This window comes from Macrotis lagotis, chromosome 1 (genome assembly GCF_037893015.1).
Source record: "Macrotis lagotis isolate mMagLag1 chromosome 1, bilby.v1.9.chrom.fasta, whole genome shotgun sequence".
Taxonomy (NCBI): Eukaryota; Metazoa; Chordata; class Mammalia; order Peramelemorphia; family Peramelidae; genus Macrotis; species Macrotis lagotis.
Genome location: NC_133658.1, coordinates 249,339,228 through 249,364,085, shown reverse-complemented (window position 1 = coordinate 249,364,085; position 24,858 = coordinate 249,339,228). Strand labels below are relative to the sequence as shown.

At 38.0% G+C, this 24,858-nt stretch overlaps 1 protein-coding gene across 3 annotated transcripts in view; it reads right to left on the bottom strand.

Annotated features, from left to right (window-relative positions):
• The window catches only part of EYA2 (EYA transcriptional coactivator and phosphatase 2), a 250,980-nt gene that overhangs the window by 132,594 nt on the left and 93,528 nt on the right, over positions 1 to 24,858 (bottom strand). For 2 of the 3 annotated variants that reach the window (XM_074210160.1, XM_074210161.1), the window contains exons 2-4: positions 24,036 to 24,154; positions 12,052 to 12,097; positions 10,280 to 10,419 (exon numbers count right to left, since the gene is read on the bottom strand). In XM_074210160.1, coding sequence (XP_074066261.1) covers positions 10,280 to 10,419; positions 12,052 to 12,097; positions 24,036 to 24,144 — 295 coding nt within the window. In that variant the 5' untranslated portion in view covers positions 24,145 to 24,154. Of the gene's footprint in view, positions 1 to 10,279; positions 10,420 to 10,527; positions 10,626 to 12,051; positions 12,098 to 24,035; positions 24,155 to 24,858 lie in introns of those variants that run through there. The other variant, XM_074210162.1, reaches the window with a different exon arrangement.

Here is a 24,858-nt window from a genome sequence, read left to right as displayed (position 1 = left end):
TAAAATATACAGTCAATCAGAGAAAAGGATCATTGAACAGCAGTTAGGGACCAACTGAGATTATTCCGTCACTCAATAACAGATCTGTAATGGACTCAGTTCAATTGTATGACTTGCTTAGTGGTGTTTAACACCATGAGTAGGGAGTTGAGAAGGTAGATGGTAGGGATAATCCAGAAATAAGACTCAGCAAAGTATTATCAACGGCAAACATTAGAGCAAGAGATTTAGAATTGGAGTAGAAGTTATGATGCAAAAGGTAGTATAATTCCATTTCTTACCATGATGCTATCTAACATATCACTTATTTCTCCTTCAGAACTTCTTTGGCTCTCTTGTATATATTTTTTAAGTGTTTCAATTACATTCTTTTCTTCTTCTTTAGCAACACTATCACTAATTCCCTTCCTCTGTCCCAATAAGTTTTATTATTTGCTTTTTAATATGTTGTGATCTCAGACTTCAAACACTAGTTTACTGAATGCCTTAGGTATAATTCTAGATTATCTATCTTTTCTATTAACCCAATTTTCTGTTTTCTATCCTTCACTACCATATTGCTTTGATAACTACTATATATAATTTGAGATATAGTGGTACAAATCCTTCTTCTTCCTTTTCCCCATCAGAATTCCCTTGATGCCTCTGTCTGTCTACTCTCTCTATGTTATTACTTAATTTAATTATGCTTCAAAGACAATTGACAATTTTATTACTGCAATTAAATCTAAAAATGAATTTGGGTAATGGGGTTTTTTGACATTAAATATAACTAGGCATGTATATTGGATAGGTGGTCTTTATGTCTGTTAAAATTATATGCACAACCTAAACTATAAGCACAAATATCTGATACATTTTGTTGCTGAATGAATATTTTCTCTATCAGTTTTAGTTATGCTAATTATATATATGCATATGTAGATATATATCAGAATTATTATTTTTCTTTTAAAAATATATTAATAAATCAGTTGAAAGAAAAGCTGCTTTACAGGAGACAATTATAGTAATCTGCTGTTTGATAAACCCAAAGAGTCCAGCTATTGGGATAAAAACTCTTTGATAAAAACTACTGGGAAAATCTAAAGCTAGTATGGAAGAAACTAAGATTAGACCAACACCTCACACCCTTTACCAAGATAATATCCAAATGGATACAGGATTTAGACATAAAAAACAATACTATAAGCAAATTAGAAGATCAAGGACTAGTTTACTTGTCAGATCTATGGAAAAAGGAGCAGTTTATGACTAAGGAAGAGTTGGAGAATATCACCAAAAACCAACTAGATGATTTTGTTTACATTAAATTAAAAAGCTTTTGCACAGATAAAACCACTGTAACCAGGATCAAAAGAAATGTAGTAAATTGGGAAACAATCTTTACAACTAATGATTCTGACAAAGGAGTCATTTCTAAAATATACAGAGAACTGAGTCATATTTTTAAAACAAAAAAGCCATTCCCCAATTGAGAAATGGTCAAAGGATATGCAAAGGCAATTTACAGATGAGGAGATCAAAGCAATCCATAGCCATATGAAAAATTATTCTAAATCATAATTATTAGAGAAATGCAAATTAAAGCCTCTTTGAGGTACCACCTCATACCTTTCAGCCTGGCCAATACGACCAGAAAGGATAATGATCATTGTTGGAAGGGTTGTGGGAAATCTGGGACACTATTACACTGCTGGTGGAGCTGTGAACTCATCAAACCTTTCTGGAGAGAAATTTGGAACAACGCCCAAAGGGCAACAAAAATGAACATACCCTTTGACCCAACAATACCACTACTGGGTCTATACCCTGAAGAGATGATGAAAAAGGGTAAAAATATCACTTGTACAAAAATATTTATAGCAGCCCTGTTTGTGGTGGCAAAGAATTGGAAATCAAGTAAATGTCCTTCAATTGGGGAATGGCTTAGCAAACTGTGGTATATGTATGTCATGGAACACTATTGTTCTATTAGAAACCAGAAGGGAAGGGATTTTAGGGAAGCCTGGAGGGATTTGCATGAACTGATGATGAGTGAGATGAGCAGAACCAGAAAAATACTGTATACCCTAACAGCAACGTGGGGGTGATGATCAACCTTTATAGACTCGCTCATTCCATCAGTGCAACAATCGGGAACAATTTTGGGCTGTCTGCAAAGGAGAGTGCCATCTGTATCCAGATAAAAAGCCATGAAATTTGAACAAAGTTCAAGGACTATTCCCTTTAATTTAGGAAAAAAAACCACCAGATATCTTATTGTCGGATCTTGTTATTTCTTAGACTTTTTGTCTCTTCCTTAAGAATATGATTTCTCTCTCATCACACTCAATTTGGATCAATGTACAACATGGAAACAAAGTAAAGATTGACAGATTGCTTTCAGTGGGGGAGGGGGAAGTAAGATTGGGGGGGAAATTGTAAGACTCAAATAATATCTTTAATAAAAATAAATTAAAAAAGAAAATAAAGCTGCTTTAATATTTTTTTTGCTCATATATTTCCATTCATTTTTTTACCTAGACGATTACAATAGTCTTCCACCTAATTTCTCTACCTCAGGTTTCTCCCTTCAAAAATTCATCTTGCCATGCAAAAATGATTTCCCTAAAGCACAGGTCTATTCATGTCTCTTACCAACTCAGTAAGATTCAGTGATTCTACATTACATCAAAGCTAAAATATATGCTGGTCTATTTGATATTTAAAGCTCTTCACAATCTGCTTTCATCTAACCTTTCTAGTCTTCTTACACATTATTCAACTCCACATACTATGCAACCCAGGCCTATCAGCTTACTTGTGGTTCTGTACACACTCCTAATCATTTCTAATCTCTACAATTTTTTTTTTGTCCTTCATTCTTGAAGAAGACTACAACATCAGGGAAGTGAAGCCATGACAAGAACAGGAATTGGATTTGAGTGTGTGTGTGTGGGGGGGGGTGCTTTGCTAAGTCGCCAGTCTCACTTTCTCCTCTGGAGCCAGCTGGATCCAGTAGCCAGATTATGAATCACGATGACTGGAGAATGGCCCAAGGTCATACAACTAGAAAGTGTGGTGTCTGAGACTGGATTCAAACTCTAGTCCTCCTATCTCCAAGGTCAGAGCTCTATCCAGTGTACCAACTAGCTGTCCTCCCCCAAAGCCTGGAATACAATTTCTATTTACCCTTGGCTCTTGTAATTCATGTGTTTCTTCAAGACTCAGTTTGGGAATCACTTTCTATGTGAAGCCCTTCCTGATCCCTCACACTGCCAGTGCATTCCCTACCAAAACTACCTTATATTAATTACTTCATACATGTTATTGATTTGTTCTTATTCTTGATTCAATGCTACAATTAACACAAATTCATATAATCATGTCAAATAATAGTAAATTTCTTTTGGTTTTTCACTCAGGTCTGATTCTTGGTGATCCCGTTTGGAATTTTCTTGGTAAAGATACTGAAGAGGTTTAATGTTGCCTTTCTCAGTTCATTTTGCAGATGAGGAAACTGAAGCAAACAGGGTTTAATGACCCTTTCCCAGGGTCACAGAGCTAGTGTCTGAAGCTGGATTTGAACTCAGGTCTTCCTGACTCCTTATCTGGTGCTTCATTCACTGTGCCACCTAGATGTCTTTTTTTATACCCCTCTTCTAAGTGGGAAAGATTCTGATATGGTCTATTATGTAGTTTTTGATTTAAAGAAATATTTTTTATAATGTTAAGGAAAAATCCATCCATCCATTCTTCTACTTTTTAGTGACTTTAGCATAAATACTAATCCATCTCCTATTTGACAAAAAAGAAAGTGATACCCAGAGGGAGAAAGTATATTAAGGTACACCAAAGTACCCTTAAAGTACTAAGTAACACAGTCAGGTTTCAAATTCAGGACTTCTGACTTCAGATCCAGAGCTCTTTCCAATGTACCACCCTGATTCAGACAAAGAGACCCAAAGAATTCAACATAGCAGATAAAGAGGAGTATTTCCTAATAGATGCTTCTTGTAAAGGGATTGCCCATAAAGCAAGGTGGATAGAGCTTTAATTGCAACCTGCTACCCATCAGATGTCCTAGGTATAGAAAAGGTATTCACTATTGATTGATGGAAGAGCCCTCAGGTGTCTCCTACACAGATCTGCCTTCCTCACCCAAGTCTCTTCACTTGGTATTTCATCTTCATAAAAAATATTTAAACAGAGGTGAAAGAAGGGAATTTAAATGTTCTTTACAAAGGACAAAGGAAGCATGATTCATAAAAAAACCTAGTATTTGTCCAGACAGTGTTTAGAACCGTAGAATCTTACAATAAGGAAGTTTAGAAGACATCTAATCCAAGCCCCACCCAATGCAGTAATTCTACTCTCCACCCTCTTAAGGATATCTGACAGGCCTTCATCTACCTTCTGCTGAAAAACTTAATATAATGCAGAATATATTAATTTTTGAAATAAAATCATCTACTAGAAGAGAATACTGAACTAGGAACTAGGGGAACCTACATTCAAATGCTAGGTTTGTTCTTGGTCAGTTATTTTTTGTTTGCTTTTTTTTAGTTATTCTAGCTCTTCATGACCTCATTTGGGGGTCTTCTTGACAATACTGGAGTGATTTGTCATTTCTTAACTTGTTTTTTAAACTTAGCTATTTGATTTTGTATAAATTAGCTTATCTCGCTGGGTCTCTGTTGCTCATCTGCAAAATAGTGATAATACTCATAACTAGTTAATTCATAGGAGTGGGTGAAGATCAAATAAGATCAGACAGGGGCGGCTAGGTGGCGCAGTGGATAGAGCACCAGCCCTGGTGTTAGGAGTACCTGAGTTCAAATCTAGCCTCAGACACGTAATAATTGCCTAACTGTGTGGCCTTGAGCAAGCCACTTAACCCCATTGCTTTGCAAAAAAAAAAAAAAGATTGGACAAATAAAAATCTTTTCTGAAGTAAAAGACTATATTCTAATACTAATTACTATTTGTTCAAACCTATGATTTAATTTGTCTAGGTCATGAGTTCTTAATCTGGGATTTGTCAATGTAAAAGAAAAATTAGCCTGAATGTCAATATAACTGGTTTTGTAATCCCATGTATTTAAAAATATCATTCTGAGAATGACTTCATAGAGTCAGATTGTCATCAGGATTTATGATTCAAAAAGTTAAGAATCCTGGTCTAGTCAAATTCTAGTGAGGAAATTCTCTCTACCAAGAATTATTGGAAAATATCGATAACAGTGGAGTCACTGAACCACTAATTGGTGGTATATGTGGATTCCTGTGAGTTGCATATTGACTCAGAAAGCCATGCATTAATGTTATCTGTGTTCTATTATATTTTTATTTATTTTCTTAAACATTTCCAAATTACAATTTATTCTTATTTGGGCCATAATGAGTGTTAAAGACAGCAAGCAGCATGTTTGGTATCTTTAGCCTTAGAGAATTGAGACATCAAGAGGCTAGTGATCTGTCCAGGATCACACAATCAGATGTCTTGACTGTAAAGCCAGTTCTTAATCTATTTTTCCATGATCTTCATTTGGTAAGTACCTGCTCTATACTAGGCACTCCCCTCCTGGAATCACTGCTTTGTTGCAGCAGAGGGACTTGAATAGTTCAATGAAATTATGGGTTGCCATATTACCCAAGACAGGACATAATGGAGAATTTTGACAAAAGATGATCCACTGGAGAAGGAAATGGCTAACCACTATTGTCTTTGCTAAGAAGACCACAAATGGGGTCACAAAGAGTCAACCATGATAATGACAATATATACCAGGCACATTGATAGATGCTGGGAATACAAAGACAAAAGTAAAATAATGCTTCTCAAGAAGCTTATATTCTATTTTATAGAATTGCTTTCAAATATCTGAAGAGTGTATAACTTATTTCACATATATCTGTCTATGTATATTTATATACAAGGTACATTTTGTCTCCCCCCTTGTGTGTGTGTGTGTGTGTGTGTGTGTGTGTGTGTGTAAAAAATAAAGTTGATTCTGAGGGAATTTGGGGAAGAACCAGAAGCTGGGAGGGAGCAATCAAAAGCTTCACATAAAAGATAGTGCTTGAACTGAATCTATTCAGAAGAATTTACATTCTTCTAGTGACCATCCTCCAAATACACATTCAAAGAGTTGTAGCAACTCATATAGTTATTTTTGGTTGTTTTATTTTTGCAAGGCAATGGGGTTAAGTGATTTGCCCAAGGTCACACAGCTAGGCAATTCTTGAGTGCAAGAGGTCGAATTTGAACTCAGGTCCTCCTGACTCAGGGACTGAGACTCTATCCTAGCTGCCCCCAACTCATATAATCATTTAAAAAATCCCATTTTGTATAATATTTATTGTGAAAAACTTCTTTACATTAAATAAAGATCTATCTATGATTCTGTAACTTTTGATCTTAGTTGTTTTTTCTCCCTTTATCACAAGGTGTTAAATATATAACCTTTAATCTTCCTACATATAAGATATTTGAAAGCTACAACATGCTTCTACTCTCCCATTCTCCTCCCCCTAAGTTTTTTCCAACTGCCTGTCACTGATCCTCAAATGACATAGCTTCCAGGATTTTCATCATCCTAGTTCCCCAGTTTTGAATGTGTTCTAGTTTGTCAATACAATATCTAAAATGTAGCCCCCAGAACTGAACTCATCTCTACATGGTGATCAATGTAGGAATCCCCTGTACAAAATCTTAGAGAAGTTGTGATCCACCCTCTTGTGATTTAGCATTAATAACAATGGAAAGAGGGCTGGTCCTGGAATCAGAGGAGTTGGGTTCAAATCTCACCTCAAGACTTGTGTGTATTATCCTAAACTGTCTCTTAATTTCTCTGGGGACCTAGTGTCCTCATCTGTAAAATGAGGTAGTTGAACTAGATCAGGATGTTTTAAAAGTTTTTTTTTTATCATAGACCTCTCTGGCAATCTGGAGAATATTAAAAACTCTTCTCTAATTTTTTTTTAAATTTCATAATGGAAGAAAATGTTACATTTCATTTAGAGGTTAGTGAAAATAAAGATGTAATTTTTTTCCTCATCCAAATTCATGGACCATTTCCCCTAACCCTGAAACCTATTCATGGATCACTTGGGGATTTATACAGGCAGGTTAAGAATCTCAGAAACTCAGTAATCAGAAAGTCACTAGCTACTCCACTGTAAGTAATTTCTCATTGCTTGAAATCTCTTCTTACTCAGCTCAAGCCCCAATGATCTGTAGACGTCTGTGAAGATGTTTTTACACATCACCTATATATTTAAAAAAAATTTTTTTCAATGATTCAAGCATTATCCAAGTGAACTCTTAACCTATTACAATACAGACTCAATTAATATTTGCAAGTGGGTGAACTCTCTGAAAGGCTTATGTTATTGACAGAGCAAGAACTATGCACCAAATTAATTTCCACACAATGCCATGTTTTGTCTAGAAATAGAGCTAGTTTTATTTTTCTGTCTAAAACCAAAACTCCATTACTCTTGGTTGTCAGCCAAGTGGGATAGCTCATATATATGATTATGTGTATGTATATATATTTATATATACATACTATATATATATATTTAATATTTTAAGTGATTTTTTTTTTCTGCAAGAGAAAAAGGAGAAAAGACAATACACTTATTACTCAAGATCTGATTTGTAAATAGAACAGGAAAAACAGACATTTATATAGCATGCTAAAGTTTGTGGTCATATTACCTGCTCAAAAACAGTTAACAGCCCCTAAATGTCTATGGAATATATTGCTTCAGGCGCACATTTGAACAGTTCTTCCTTTGGGGTAAATAGTATAAATATCGTCATTCCGATTTTATAGATGAAGAAGCTGAATCTCAAAGAGCTAGTTAGAGGTCTTGCCCACAGACACATAAGTATTGAATATCAGGGGCAAGATTTGAACTCATAATTCTTCTGACTGATTCCAAAGGTCCTACTATACACCATGCTGCCTCTTTCTATATGTGTCTCTAGCAAAAAGTCCCTCTTTTCATTTTCTCTTCACACAAACTCAATATCTGAACCGAAGTTGTTTCTATCTATCACTACTAATAGGTCTTTCTCCTTCATTCATCTTTCTCACAGCTACAAAAATTGTCTTCCTAATTCAGGTCAACTCTGGCTACATTACTCATCCACTCAAAAATCTTAGTGGCCACTTATTGCCTCTGGGACAGAACACAGATGCCTCAAGCCCAGAATTTTAAGTCCTGAATAACTTGGCTTCCTTATTTAACATTATTCTCTCTTATGTAGTCTGTGTATGAGCCAAATTGAACCATGCACTATTCTCTCATCCCCACCCCCCCCTTTTAGAATGTATTGTCCCTTTAATATTGCCTCTGAATCTATCTTACTTTAAGTTTCAGCTCACACATCATCTCATCTGTAAAGATTTCCCTAAATTTTCCAGTTTTAAATTTTCCTTCTTCTCTTCTAATAGGCTTTTATTTATTCATTTTTATATATACTACAAGCCTGCCTGGCTGAAGCAGCAAAGCAGTGAGATAGAGAGGCAGAAGGTACTATGTGCTGGGCAAATCTTGCCATCAGCACCTTGATTTTCATCTCAGGTCCCTCAACCCAAGAACCTTGGGAATGATAATGTTTTTGGCATGCTATTACTAGTAGTCATCATCCCAGCAGCCCAGGTGGAAATGCAACCTGACAAACAGTTTCTATAGCCACAGCCATCAAAGATCCAGGAAAGAAAGTTTTTGCCACCAAAATCTTTGGTATTGTCAAATAGCTCCAAATCAAAAACTGATAATGATTTTATCATTGGAAATGGCATATAAGAAAAGGTAGCTTGGTGGTGTAGTGGATAGAGTACAGGGACTGAAGGCAAGAAGCTCTGAGTTCAAATCTAGCCTCAGATACTAATTAGCTGTGTGAGCAAGTTACTTAACCTCTGTTTGTCTCAGTTTCTTCAACTGTAAAATGAGGATAATAATAGCACCTACCAGCCAGGGTTATTATGAACATCAAATGATGTTTTGGGTTTTTTTTTTTAAGGTTTTTGCAAGGCAGTGGGGTTAAGTGGCTTGCCCAAGGCCACACAGCTAGGTAATTATTAAGTGTCTGAGACCGGATTTGAACTCAGGTACTCCTGACTCCTGGGCAGGTGCTCTATCCACTGTGCCACCTAGCGGCCCCTATGAACATCAAATGAGATAATATTTGTTAAGTCCTTATCACAGTGGCTGACACATGGTAGGTAATACGTAAATGTTTGTTGGTATTATTAATATTAGTAGCAGCAGTTAACAGTAGCTTTGTCACTGTACCCTGAAGACCATAGGATTTCTCCATCTGACTTGCAGCTAAAATATTTCATTTTTGTTATCCCTTTCATTAGAATGTGAGCTCCTTAGGAATAGGAACTGTCTTACTTTATTTTTTACTTGGATTCTCAGCACTAAGCACATAAGAAGACTAAATTAAATGCTATTTTCATTCATTGATTTGCAAGGAGGCTCTATTTATGTTTAACCTCTATAGTCCTGGTATCCTGCTCAAAGTAGCTCTTTAATAAATATGAATTATACTGAATTTAAAGGTCCTTGCTGTTGTGTTGTCTCTGCATGGGGAATGATGAATGGAGAGAATTGCTATCTTTTTTCTTTTTTTAAAATTTTATTCATTTAAGGCAATGGGGTTAATGTGCCTTGCCCAAGGTCACACAGCTAGCTAATTATTAAGTGTCTGAGGCTGGATCTGAACTCAGGTCCTCTTGACTCCAGGGCTGGTGCTCTATCCACTGTTATCTCTTCTGAAGATCAGAGTATGCTATTCTAACACTGAGTGAATTCCAAGTCTCCCTACTCATCAAACTCTAGGTCAAGGACTTATGAGAGAAGACTGATTATAAACTTTCATCATTCTGTATCTTTCTGAAGCATTAAATAAGGGAGCGGAGGAAGACATATTTCCAAGTACTACTCTCAGTTTTGTCCCTTGTTAATTTGCTATGATTAAGTAATTTTCTCTAATGAATCTGATGGTCCTCATTTATAAAAAGAGATGGTTGGACTCCATGATGCTAGGTTATCTTCTACTCTTGCTTTTTCAGTTGGTTATGTCCATCTCAGGAGTTCTGTGAAATATAGAACCTTTCAGTTCTACCTTTTCTCAGTCCTTCCAGTTCTGATATTCTATGAAATAAGATTTCACTTGGGACCAACATTCCAGGCCATCCAAGAATTGCCACCTAGAGAAGTATAAAGCTGTTGTGAGCAGGCAGAAGAACATACAGATATAAATATTACTCACTGTAGGAAGGTATTCCATAGGCTTGTGCTGGAGGAGGGTACGGTGAATAAGTCGTGGATTGTTGGATCCCTGTACTGTACTGGGTCTGTCCATAGGTTGCCATGGTGGGAAGAGACTGGATAGATACTAGATGAGGATATCTATACAGAAAAAGAGAACACTGTTTAATATTGAATCATTTTCACCTCAAACTCATTCTACTCTCTAATTCCTGAAGTTAAAGAAGCCCTTGTGCCATGAATCCCTACCTCAGGTCTTGACTGAACAACAGTACAGGGCAGTGGTTCAAGTGTTGTGCCCAGAGTTAAGAAGATTCATCTTCCTAAGTTCAAATCTGGATTCAGATACTTACTGACTGTGGGACCCTGGACAAGTCACTTCACTCTTTTTTGCCTTAGTCTCCTCATCTGTAAAAGGCACTAGAGAAGGAAATAGCAAACTAGTCTGGCACCTTTGCCAAGAAAACCTCAAACAAGGTCATGAAAATGACCGAACTTCAAGTCTAATCTATCCTACACACTTATGACTAAGCAATTTTCTTTACCGGGAGGTCTGACCATGTGTCTCCTCTACTTTATCAACTCCTGTGACTTCCTACTGACTTTAGGATAACTTGCAAACTTCTCTTTTCAGTTTTTAAAAACACCCCCCAACCGGGGCCCAACTTATTTTTCAAGCCTTATTGGACATTGTATCCCTCTGGCTCTTTGTGAAGAAGAGTGAGGTGGCCGTTTGGGCTGTACCCACATATGCCTCCATTCCTCAGTGTTGCCTCCTTCCTGGAACGCTTTCCCCCCCTTCCTTCTGCCTCAGAGCCCCTCTCTTCCTTTAATACTGAAGCTGTTCTTAAGACAGACAGCTCTGCAGGAAGCTCTGCCTGATCCTCCCAAGAGCCTTCCCTCCTGAACTAACCCACTGTTAAACCACAGAATCTTTTTTCACTTTTGGTCTCCCATTAGAAGGCAGGCTTCTTAAGAGCAGGGATTGTTTCTTTCTGAGAACTTACAACCCTTAGTATCTAGCACTTAATGAAACATAGAAGATGCTTATTAAATGTTGATTCACAAATATATATACAATTTAACTTTTGTAGGGAAAGTATCCATAGTTGGGGGTGGGGAGGAAGAGAATTACAAAAAAATTCATTTGAGATAAATGACGTTCCTAAGATTTATACAGGTGATAAGTGACTCTTGATGCCAAGCTCAACATGTTTTCTACTATAGTATTAATGTAAGAAAAAAAAAAAGTTTAGTTCTGAAAGAGAAAACTTGAGTATTAAATCGCTGTGTGATCGTAGACAAGTCACTGCTCCCTTTAGAGCCTCAGCGTGCTTTTCTGTAAAATAGGGGGTGAGGTGAGGCTGTAAATGAAGATTTCCCAGGTCTCTTCTAGTTCTAATGTCCTTTGAATTATCACCTCTCTGCTTTAAATCAAAGATAACAGCACTAGAATCTTTTAATACCAGTGTGTGTTTGTGTGTATGTAAACACATATGTATTTATGCATGCATGATCTAATGGCCAAGACTTTCTTTTCAGAAGCTAAATCTTTCTTCTGAATTGATGGCCAGGTTTTTAAAAGAAAAAAAAAATTCTCAAACCTATATGCTTCAAAGAACTTCTACAATGAAGCAAGGAACAAGAAATGATCAATCATTCTACAAGCATTTATAAAGTTCCTAGTATGTACAAGCACTGTACATACATTAGCTGCAATGATAAAGTTGTCAATTTAAACATCAGCTCCCAAATCCAACCAATGCTACTCACCGTGAGAAGAGGGGAGAGACAATCTCTAAAGCTTGCTTGAAACTGCCTGGGGAGACAAGAAAAAGGGAAATATTTGTTTAGAATGTCTGTTACCATCTATATAAGTACATCATGCCGGCAAACTTAAGCTTCATATTCACATGCTGACCTCCTCCTGAAGAGAAACTTGGAAAGAAACTCTGAGGGGACTCCTATTTAAAGAACAAAACAAAACAAACTAATTTAGAGAAAAACATTCTGGAACTTTGCTTTCTGCGGGTCTTGACTCTGCTTACAAATCTCTGGTAAAGTTACAATTCTCTTTATTCAATCCCTCATTCAGACATTTATTATTTAATTATATTTTGATAAAGATGTGCCTATTCGGGATCAGGTACCATGCTAGGTGCTCAGGATACATGAAACAGTCTCTGCCCTCAATGAGCTTTCATTTTATTGAGGGAAAGCAACATGTACACAAATAATAAATACAAGATAAATTCAAAGTTACTGGGAGGACATTAAGAATTGGGGAATCAGGAAAGCCTCTTATAGGAGGTTATATTTGAGCTGAGCTTTGAAAAAAATAAGGATTTCCAAGACAGAAAGGGGAGCAAAGGTAGAAAGCTAATAAAGGCCTGGTAAATAGTCTGTGTGGAGGCAAAGAGGAAATGAGAATATGAAGTAGGCATGAAGAATGTGTGAAGGGGAACAATAGCAGTGGGGCGGAGCCAAGATGGTGACAAGAGAGCAACATCTCTTAGAAGCTCTCTCATAAAACTTCCAAACTAAGGACTCTAACTAAACTTTCGAGAGACAGAACCCACAGAGGGACCCAGGGAGGCAGTTCTCCTACTCAAGGTAACCTGGAAAAGAGAAAGGCTCTGCTCCCTGGGGTCGGAGGTGCGGCCCGCCAGAGTGAAAGGACTTCAGCCTCCTGGAGGCAGCCCCAGGGTGCTGGGAGCTGTGGCTCACAGCAGTGGGGGAGTATCCTGAGCTACACCCCGGGGAGCACTGGGTACAAAGTGGGGGAACAGCTGGGGGACCTCTGCCAGAGCGAGCACATGAAGCCTAGCACTCAGGGTACACAGCTAGCAATGTGCTCTTTCGGCAGTCCAGATCCAGGAACAGAAGCAGGTGGAGCCAGTAAGCAGGAGCCCCCAGGGTATGAGCCCATTGAACCTAGGGAGGGGAGTGAAGAGAGAGAGAGAGACTGCAGAGCTCTGTCCTCTAACCCTGGAACAGGACACTGGGGTTCTGACCACATTCAGATCCTGACCGCAGTCTAGGCCCCCCAATAGAAAAGCAGGACCTCCCTCCACCTCAGCCCCATGGCAGAGGAGGGCACATAGGGTCACTCACAGACCAGGAGGGAGGACAGAGCCTCACACACTGATACCTTTGTGGGAGTGTCCCAAAAGCTCAGGAAGTACCCCCAAAACAGGCTCAGGCTGGGAAAATGAGCAAGAAGAGAAAAAAGAGGAAGACTATTGAGAAATATTTTGCATATGAGCCCAAGAAGGATCAAAATACTCAGTCTGAAGATGAGGAAGCACAAGCTCCTCTCTCTAAAGACTCCAAGAAAAGCAGAAATTGGGCTCAGGCTATGACAGAACTCAAAAAAGACTTTGGAAATCAAATGAGGTAGTTAGAAGAAAAACTGGGAAAAGAAAGGAGAAAGATGCAGGAAAAACATGAAAATGAAGTCAGCATCCCAGTCAAGGAAATCCAAAAAAATGCTGAAGAAAATAGCATGCTAAAAACCAATTTAGGTCAAATGGATAAAACAATTCAAAAAGTTATTGAGGAGAAGAATGCTTTAAAAAGCAAAATTGGCCAGATGGAAAAAGAGATAAGAAAACTCTCTGAGGAGAACAAATCCTTCAGACAAAGAATGGAACTCAGGGAGATTGATGAATTTACGAGAAACCTGGATTCATTACTTCAAAACCAAAAAAATGCAAAATTAGAAGAAAATGAAACATCTCAGTGAAAAAAAAAACTGATATGGAAAACAGACTTAGGAAAGATAACTTAAAAATTATTGGAATACCTGAAAGTCATGATCAGGAAAAGAGCCTTGACATCATTTTCAAAGAATTACTACAGGAAAATTGGCCTGATATACTTAGAAGCAGAGGGCAAAATAGAAATGGAGAGAATCCACTGATTCCCCCCGAGAAAGAGATCCCTAAAAACCAACCCCTAGGAATATTATAGCCAAGTTCTAGAACTCCCAAGTCAAAGAGAAAATATTACAAGCTGCCAGAAGGACACAATTCAAATATCGTGGAGCTGCAGTCAGGATCACACAGGACTTAGCAGCAACTACATTGGAAGCTCGTAGGGCTTGGAATATAATATACTGGAAGGCAAAAGAGCTTAGAATGCAATGGAGAATCAACTACCCAGCAAGGCTGAATGTCCTCTTCCAGGGAAAAAGATGGACTTTCAATGAACCAGGGGAATTTCAAATGTTCCTGTTGGAATGGCCAGAGATGATAAAGGACTCAGGTGAAGCACAGAGATTGGAGAAGGGGAAAATATGAGGGACTTAATGATGATGAACTGCATGTATTCCTGCATAGAAAAATGACACTGATAATACTCATATGAACCTTCTCAGTTAATAGAGCAGGTAGAGGGAGCTTTTATAGTTGAAGCACAGGAGAAAGCTGAATCTGAAGATAGAATATGGTGCAAAAATGGAGTCAATAGAAAAAAGGGAAATATAATGGGAGAAAGAAAAAGGAGAGGGGGAATAGGCCAAGATATCTCATATAATAAGTTTTTTCTTTATTACAATGAGCTATTGCAATGATATGGAAGTGGGGGAAGGCGAGGGGGAATGAGGGAATCTTCGTTCTCATCAGAGGTGGTTAGGAGAGGAAACAGCATATATACTCAATGGGGTATAGACATCTGGAGTAAGGGGGGGGACAGGGGGAAGGGGGGTGATGTGAGTGATGGAGGAGAGGATGGACCATGGGGGGAGAGTGGTCAGATATAACACATTTTCTTTTTTTACTTCTTGCAATTGGCTGGGATTGGATGGCCTGTCCGGGACCATAGGGCCAGGTGGATGCTGGGCCTAAGGGGTGGTATGGGGGCTTGGGGCCTCTTGGCCCCAGAACCAGGGATCTGTCTGCTGCACCACTCAGCTACCCTACAGTAGAGTCAGAGTGAAAGGAGAGAGAAAATATAGTATATGTTAGTGGAGAAATACAAAAGGAGGGAGTTGCGATCAGCAATGGCAAGGTGGAAAAATATGGAAGTAACTTTTGCAATGGACTTACCATAAAGAATCTGATCCACCCACAACAGAGTTGTTGGTATGGGAACAAAGACTGAAGCACATTTTTTAATTATTATTATTTTGGGGCGGGGTACTGGGCAAATGAGGCTGGGTGGCCTGCCTGGAGCCACATAGCAGGGTGATCTTTGGGTGTCTGAGGCCGGATTTGGACCTGGATGCTCCTGGCTCAAGGGCCAATGCTCTGTCCATCACCCAGCCACCCCTACTATTATTACTATTTTATTTTGGGGGGGGGGGCTTTTTTTTCTTTTTTTGGTTTTTGCAGGGCATTGGGGTTGGGGTGGCTTGCATGACACATGGCTGGGTGATTGTTGGGTGTAGGGGGCCGGATATGGGCTCGGGTACTCCTGGCTCCAGGGCTGGGGCTCCATCCATTGTGCCACCTGGCCATATGTACAATTATTACTATTATTTTTTTAATTTTAATTTTAGTTTTTTCTCTCCCCTTTACTTTATCGCTCAAGTGAGTCTATATTTTGTGGGGGAGGGAGTATTCTGTCTACTTTTGAACAAGAATATTTTATTAATGTATTAAAAGAGAATAAATAAATATAAAATAAAAAAATTTTTAAAAAAGAATAATAAAAAAAAAGAATGTGTGAAGGGGAATAATGGGACTCATCAGCCTGAGAAGGAAGTTAGTAGCTAGACAATGGAGAATTTAAATGCCAAACTGTTGAGTCTATAGTTTATACCAGAGGCAAGAGGGAGTCACTTGAGCTTCTTGATCAGAAGAGTGACAAGGTCAGATCCGTGCCTTAGAAATATCATTGGCAGCTAGGTGGAGAATGAATTGCTAAGGATAGAAACTGGAGACATGTAGACCAAATGAGAAGACTTATTGTAATAGTTCAGGAAGGAGGGGATAAAGGCTTGAAGTGAGGTCATATTATGATAGTTGAGAGGTGGACACAGATGTAGAAAAGTGGAGAAAGTGGAACTAAAAGGACTTGGTGGGGGGAGACAGAGAGAGAGAGAGAGAGAGAAGAGAGAAACAGACAGAAATAGAGAAAGACAGATGTACAGATTTGGGAAAGGTGAACTAAAAAGAATTGGGGAAAGAGAAAGAGTAAGGATGGAAACCCAGAGGGAAACATAAAGAGAAAAGGTGGAGGAGACAGTTTGAATATGTAAACTGAGGAAATATCTGCATAGATATGATGATAATTTTACCCCTAGGAGCTGATGAATTCATTAAGTGTAGAGAGAAGAAGAATATCAGGGTTTTCTCCTATTTTGTGGACAAAGTTCTTTTCCTTACAGATTTTTTAAGTGGAATTTAAAAATTTTTTATTTATTTAGGGCAAATTTATTTAAGTGACTTGCCCAAGGTCACATAGCTAGGCAATTATTAAGTGTCTGAGGTAAGATCTGAACTCAGGTCCTCCTGACTCCAGGGCCAGTGCTCTATCCAGTGTGCCACACAGCTGCCCCATCACCATCTAGCCCCCACCCCCTCCCAACAGATTTTTTAAGATAAATTCACTAATAGTCTATAAGTATCTATTAAATGTCAATGATGTTACAGGCTCTGGGCTAAGCTCTGGTTATATGAAAAGGGGTAAAAACCAGTTTCTGTACTCAAGGAGGTCACAAACTATTAAAGGAGACCACAAATAACTGTGTACAAATAAAGACTAAAATGGGATAATTGATAAAGAGAAGACTCTAGAATGAAGAGGGATTGGGGAAGGCCTCCTGTAGAAGGTGGGATTTTAGTTGGGACTTAAAGGAAGCCAGGGAGCTCAGTAGTTAGAGTGGAGGAGAAAGAACTTCCAGGGATGGGGAACAGGCAGAGCTCAGAGACATCTTGTTCAGGTAACAGTCAGTGACATTGGATCAGAGTACACGTTAGAGACTAAGATGTAAGAAAACTGGAAAATGGTCTAAGTCCTCTTCCTCTTGCTATAGCATTGCTCCCAGCTCTCCATCCAAAACCCTCCCCCTCCTAATCTTTGGAATCAAAGTTCAAATGCCCCCTCCTCTGGCAAATCTTCCCTGATTGTTTCAATCAGAAAGACTCTTTGCAACCCCACTTCCCCCAAACTCTGAGATTTTGAATACTGTTTTCTACCTCCCACAATGTTTATTCTATTCTGGATTATAAGAATGACATAGTTGTCTTTTGTGGGGGGGGGGGAAATCACACTACTTCTAGGTTAAGAATTTGTAAATAAAGGCATAGGAATAAATTTCAGAAGGGTCTATGAACTTGTAAAAAGCACATCCTATTTTGACCATACTTTGATGTCTTTTGTACCTTATGTATTTTATCTTATGTATTTAAACACATTAATCCAAAGGACAGGGACACAGTCTTCACTGGCCTGCCCAAGGAGGTCCATGTCACACACACACACACACACACAGAAAAAAAACCCCATCAAGAACCTCCATTTCAGATTACAAACACCATAAAGGCAAAGACTTCACTTTGAGTATATTTTTTGCCGGGTGGAATTTGAGATGAGTCTTGAGGGAAGCTAAGATTCTGAGGTGAGGAGGAAGAAAATTCTAGGTATCGTCTATATCCATCTTCAATGAGTTCCCTTGGCCACAAGATTCTGTTCCCTACGATGTCCTTCCCTAGGACTAAAGAATGAAAAGTCTCATTTTGATGCCCTATGTGTCATTAAATAAAAAAGGAACTCAGTAAAACATAGCTTGGTGAATTAAACATTTTGAACATGTTATATTTAATGAAATATGCAAATTTGCATAAAATGTAACTCTGAAAATATTCCTATGGGCTCTGGTTAACTTGTAATTCCATAAATTTGGATTGAAATTTTCCCCACCAATCAAAATAGGTGATACACAAGTTTTATTACTTCTAGTGTTCTCATTCTTATATTCTCTCATTGTGGTGGGAAAAATGAGTATCTTCCCTTGCCTGCTCTTGTCTCTTTATATACTTTTGTAAAAGAGAAACACCCTCCCCCTGTCACATCCCAGTAAACCTAGAAAAGATTATAGAAGAGGGGGAGACATTCTTTATAAAAACAAACAAGCCATCCTTTTTTCCTCTGCAGATTTCAGTGTGAAACCATTTTGGGTGGGTTTAAAAAAAGTTTCAATATGTTTTAATTTGGTTCAATTTTAGCATTCCCCTCTTCATTCCCAACCTTCCCAATCCAAACCCTAGGAACCTTAAAAGGAAGAGAAAACTTGATGAATGCCTAACTGCTAAAAAAGACATCTATTTACTTCTGAAGTTTTGAATTTTAATTTTTTTTTTTTCTTGATTGGGGGCAGGAGAGAAGTTATAGATTGTGGATAACAATACTGTAGCCAGATTATAGGTTCCATTGTTTAGGGTGAGTTAATCACCTGAAATTTGTTTTTTTTTTTTTTCATCCCTCAGTCATAGTGTGAACCAGTGTAGCTGGCATACAGCATTAGAGATGCCCAAATTCTCACCCCAGTTCTTGTGGCAGATTCCTTGAGTGGGGTCTTGCTTAAGCCAGTAAAACTCTCTGCATCTTATTTCCCAATGCACACATTCTTTTTCTCTTACAGTGGGATTAGTGAGCTAATGATTGTGAAAGGTGAGGTCAAAAGTTTCCATCTAGAATGTGATGACTGTACTAGGAACTAGAGGTTGCTTCTTGTAAACATGGGAAGGAATTATATTAATTCCAATTTGGATAATTTTATTGCAAGAAGCTCTTTTTTGTTATAACCCCTTACCAAATGTACAAAATCACAAATCTATTATCTCTTTTCTCTTTGAAGAGAAAAGGAATATTCATGGTCAGGGAAAGTTCTTCACTATGGAAAAGAGGAATTTAGCAGATGACACAGGTCATAATAACAAATGACAATAAATATCTCACTTTTTATAGAGCACTTAAAGGCTTACAAAGCAATTTTTTTAACAATCCTGTGAGAAGAAAAGGCAGAGGCTTGTCATACTACTAGTTAAGTGCTAGAGTGGGACTGCAACTCGGGCCCTAAGACTCTCCCCATCCACCCACAAGGCCAAGGAAAAGAATCGTGGATTTAAAGTCTTGATACTTGAGTACTTTGCCTTTTTCTGATTAACTCTGCCATTTAATTCCTTCTGTGATTTTGGGTAAAAGCAACTTAATTTCTCTAAACCTCAGTTTAAATCAATCCTCTATTAAAAGAAGGAATAGGATCTCTAAGACCCCTTCTAACGCAAAAATCCATAATTTTGATTTTATATCACATTGCCTCATAAAACAGATAGCAGTTCAGAATAGAAGAGTGCTGACTCTGGCACTTGGGTCCTAGTTTAGTCCCTTCCATCAATTAGCTGTGGGATATGGATCAGTTGGGATAATTCATATTTAATTATCTTGAATAAAAATTCAAGGTAATAGTTGCTATGATAACAGGGTTGCTTGCAACACATTTTTAAAACTTTTTTGGATTAAAATATTAATAGGTACTCTCCCTCTCTTCCCTGCAAAGTTAAGAATTATAGCTGTGGAATACTACTTATATAGTCAAACACAGTTTTAGTTTTTCTGAATTGATCTTTTCTCCTCTTTGTCACAAATGATGTCTCTGGGTAGGGAAGTAGGGTGGGATATAATCAGTAATAATAGTGATACAAAGCCAAAAGGTTTCAATTAAAAAATTTAAAAGGTAATGCACATATGCATAATGACACATACACAAAATATTAATAGGCATTCCTTTTAGTTTTAGCATCATTTCCTTTAAAGAAAGGATCAGAAATTCTCTTCTAATTATAATGCTTTCTGCTCCCTCCCCATACCTTTCCCACCCAGAAGTGATTAGCTCCACAGAGGGAGACTTTTCTACTGGCTAAGTCACCTGTGGAAATGCTGATCAGTATGTAAAATAAGTGCTCAATAAGTATTTGTTTATTGGATGGATGAAAATGCCATTCAACAAGAAGACAGAAAACGATTTTAAAAATTGGAATACAGCTTATCTAATGGGAGTGGGGATTCATAACTCAGAAGAAATATCTAATATTCCAATATTCACTTTAGAAAAACAGCTGCTTTTTTTCTAAAGAAAATGTTTTGCCTCTTTCTACTTCCTTAGTGTAATTAATCTTTCAAGGCTGCTAGCAGCAGCTGGGTTCTAGCTCAGGTTCCAGTTCAGTCCCACCTCCAGTTTTCCTTGACCAATGTTATCTCTACCTTCTCCAAACTGTCATTGTGTCTCATTGTATCTCCCATTCAACTCGGCCAGATCTTAAAGGGAATGGTCCACATCACAACTCATTTTGTATATTGTACAAAGTGCTGGCACATAGTAGGTACTCTGAACAATCCTTACTAAAGAAATGAATGAATACAGGACGAAGGGCAAAGGGGAAAATAGGCCAGTCAACAGTGGCTTAATTTGGTACTTAGTGAGCACACTCAAGTATAGAATTTCTTCTGCAGATTCAGTGGAGCTTAGCTCCAGTCTCACAAGGCATTGAAAGAAATTTGTTTATGTAATAGGATATTGCCAGGCTTGCCATCTCTGAATTTGGTAGCATCTTTTCCTATTCTCCCTCTCAGAAAACCCTGACAAATTTTGGTATCTAAGACTCACTTGTTTCAAAGCAATGGAAATAGAATATATTCCCCCCTCTGTAAAATAAGGGAGTTAATTAAATGATCCTTTGAGTCTTTGCAAGCTTTGTTATTCTGTATTCTAAGGTCCCTTTTGGCTCCAACTGGCTCATATGGATTAGAAGTAAGGGATTCCTATTATCAGGTACAGGGTGTCTAATTTTATCAAAGACAAAGTCTTTAAGGCAACATCTCTTTTTACATGCTCAAGTTTGGCTGAATTGTACTTTGAAGTTTATAAAAACTGAAGTCAACAGACTCTTTATAGCTGTAAAGGACCTTAGTAAGCAGACTGTAAGAGCTAGAGGGATCTTAGGGACAGTCTATTATAACTCCTTTATTTCATGGATCAGGAATCTGAGACCCAGAGAGATTTATAGTGCAATATCTTAGGATGTCAGAAATCTGGTGGGGGGGGGGCTACACTCCCAGTGGGCCTGAACTAGATAAAATGTAATTGGGAACTATTTATTAACATAAACAAAAATAGAATAGAATATAGATAATGTTAATAAGTCAATATCTGGCCCACAGGTATTCTTACATTAACTTTATTCCCTTGGTTCTATTTGAGATGGACACTACTAATCCTAAGGTCATAGTATGGATTTATCACAACCATTTGACTAATTGAAGTTAGAAATAAATTAGAAGAAAAGAGGAAAGATTAAAAACAGAAACCTGAGACAATTTCTGGTGTGCTAACTGGAAACCACTGCTGCATCTTTTCTGAAAGCTAGTGTTCACTACAAACGTATTTTGTGATTTATGGGAAGGAATGAAGATAGAACTGACAAGATCTGGCAACTGACTGTATGTGGGAGAGGTAAAAGAATCAGATGCAGTGAACTCATAGAGTTTGGGAGCTAGAACTGATTCTAGTCCAGCTCTCTCATTTTACTAAAGGGGAAACTGATGCTCAGAAGAGTGGAAGGACCTGCCAAAGGTCACACCCCAAGTGAGCAGAGGCAGAATCAAATCCCAGATCTCCAAATTCCTAATCTAATGCTCTTTCAATTGCATCCTGCTGCCTCCCACTTCTAGCAAGCTAGTAACCAATATGCTAAAGATATTTTTCACCATTATTTAGGATTCTCATTCACTGTGTTTGTTTACTCAGGAAAGAGAAATGAGAGTCAAAATAGTCTTTAACTTGCTTTCTGATGATAAATGCAACTCAGCTTCTGTAAATTACTAAGAATTTTTTCTGACTATGAATCCTAGGCAGATTATGATGCTTTCTCCTACCAAGCTCTGGGGCAGAATTAGGAAGCCAATGTTCTATTTTAGAAAGGTGGTTCACCATGCTTATTCTACTGTCTTCATAACTCAAGACTGATTTTTTTATACCCACAAGATGGTTTAAAAAAAGATTTAAACTCATTACCCCTCCCCTTTCCAAGTGAAATACCTAAATTCTGCCACTAATCAACTCTATTACTATTGCTGCTCAGTTGTTTTTCAGTCATATCTGATTTTTCATGACTCCATTTGGAGTTTTTCTTTGCAAGGACACTGGAGTGGTTTACCACTTTCCTTCTCCAGTTTATTTTATAGATGAAGAAACTAAGGTACACAGGATTAAGTGACTTGTCATAGAGCTAGTAAGTGTTTGAGACCAGATTTGAGCTCAGGAAGCTGAGTCCTTCTGACTTTAGACATTAGTTTAGTTTAAATACTGCACCACCTCACTGCCCTTCAATCAACTCTGTAATGCTGTAAAAATCACAGGACCTTAATTTCCCCTTATGTAAAATGAAGTAGTTGGACTGAATGAGTGGTTTCTCACCTTTTTTTTTTTAAGTTTTTGCAAGGCAATAATGGGGTTAAGTGGCTTGCCTAAGGCCACACAGCTAGGTAATTATTAAGTGTCTGAGGCTGGATTTGAACTCAGGTACTCCTGACTCCAGAGTGGGTGCTCTATCCACTACACCACTTAGCCACCCCTCACTCTGCTTTTGTCATGGACTTTTTTGCCAGTTTGAAGTCTATGCACCCATACTCAGAATGTTTTTAAATGCATGGGGTAAAATATACAGGATTATAAAGAAAACCAATTATATCGAGATATTGATATCAAAATATTTAAAAAAAACTAAAGAATCCCTGGATTGGATGATTCCTAAGATTTCTTCCAGCTCTTGGCTCTCTCTACTCTGTGTTCTTAAGGTCTCTTCCCATTTAACATTTTACATTCTATGGCCATTCCAGAACTGACATTCTCTGATGACTCTTTTAATGTTCTAAGAGCAGCAAGGTCTTAATTTCCTTCAAGATATTTCTAATAACTTGATATTTCACCTCAAATATGAAATTTAAACTCCAGCTTCCCCCACATGCTAGTCCTTCCAGTCAATCTTGTTTTGTGGTATTCATAGCCTATAAGCTGTAATCAAACACAGTTAGTTAGCCATGGTGAGATAAATGGGCTTTCAAAACACCCACAGCAAATAGTCTCACAAGGGGTTAAACCAATGGTTAAACATAATAGCTTAATGCCTCTTCTAGCAGGAAGGCTGACAGATCCCAAGCAGAGCAAACAATAGCTGGAATTGTACTAGCAAGAACTAGTTCCTCTGCATCATTTGCCAATAATTTTTTAAACAGATTTAACATTCCTGTCCTTCCTTGACTCAAGCTGATCTAGAAAACAAGAGGTAGACAAGTTTTTTTCCTGGGATGAAAACCCCATAAAGCAACAGGCCCACTAGGATGAGTGTTTAAACCAGGAGAGAACCAAATAGTGAACAGAATTGGGTTGTGATCCTGAGAAGCTATAGAGTTGGCTCAAGATATCAAACAATATTTAATTGTTGTCTATGGGTTGAGTCACAAGCTGCTACGTTGTTTTGCCATTTAATATTCTGAATTGCTTCTACCCCAAAGAGGATAATTTTCAAAGAGGTTTGACTCTACCATGCAGTCTATTCAAATCTCTGGGTTCCTTTCAGGGGGACCATCCAGAATTCCAGTAAGGGAAAAAAAGTTAACCAGCAAGTCTATAGTTTTGAAAGGAAGTATTTTTCATGAGATCAGGTTTAAGAACTGACCTATAACTTTGACACTCTTTTTTTAACAGTGGCACGAACCTTCATGAACAAATCACAAAGAGACCAAAGACCTACCTCCTATGTCATGGGGAGACGGGGTACCAATGTCAGAAAGATTGGGCGTCAGTCTATCAGAGCAATGGCTGTTTACAGTCAGGCTGGGTGAGATCACCAGATCTAGCATTTCCTTGTACCTGAAGGAAAACAAAGGAAAAATGTAATTTAATTCATTAATTATGCATGCTTTGCTAATGATTCCTATTTTTTCCCTAAGTGTATAAATATTAAAACTGATTACCTAAACCCTAGCTTCATATAAATTCTACATAATAAAAAATTCACTAAAGTTTTCATCAAAGGGAAATGATGAATTAAAATGAAGTACTTGGGCCTCTAGAGAATACACCCATTTGATTAAAGTTTTTCCCCCTCATGCTGTATTTTGCTACTGGAAAATTTACATTTCTGTGTCTTTTTAATGTTAACTGGAACAAGAAATAGGCAACACTTGAAACCAGCACTTAGTGAGAAAGAAAAGGTGACAGGTTGGGAGAGAGCAATCCCAGTCAGACTCTGAGATGATCCAGGGTCTAGGTGAAACACTGGGGCCATTTCACTGCCCAGGATGGTGACATGGAGAGTCACAAAAGAGTCACACAAGAAGTTTGACTTCCATAGGTTCAAATAAGAAGGCAACAAGATACAGAGGAATTTGCAGAATTTGAGGTGAGATAACATTCATCCACCTCCAAAACTAGTTAGAACTTCCCTTTGATATTTGCTGCCCCTATAACTTTTAGCAGCCTCAGTTTCCTGAGAGAGGAAGCTGGACCCTGTGCTTTCTAAGGTCCCTTAAAACTCTAATGAGATGGTCCAAGGCTCATCAGTTTAGTCCTCT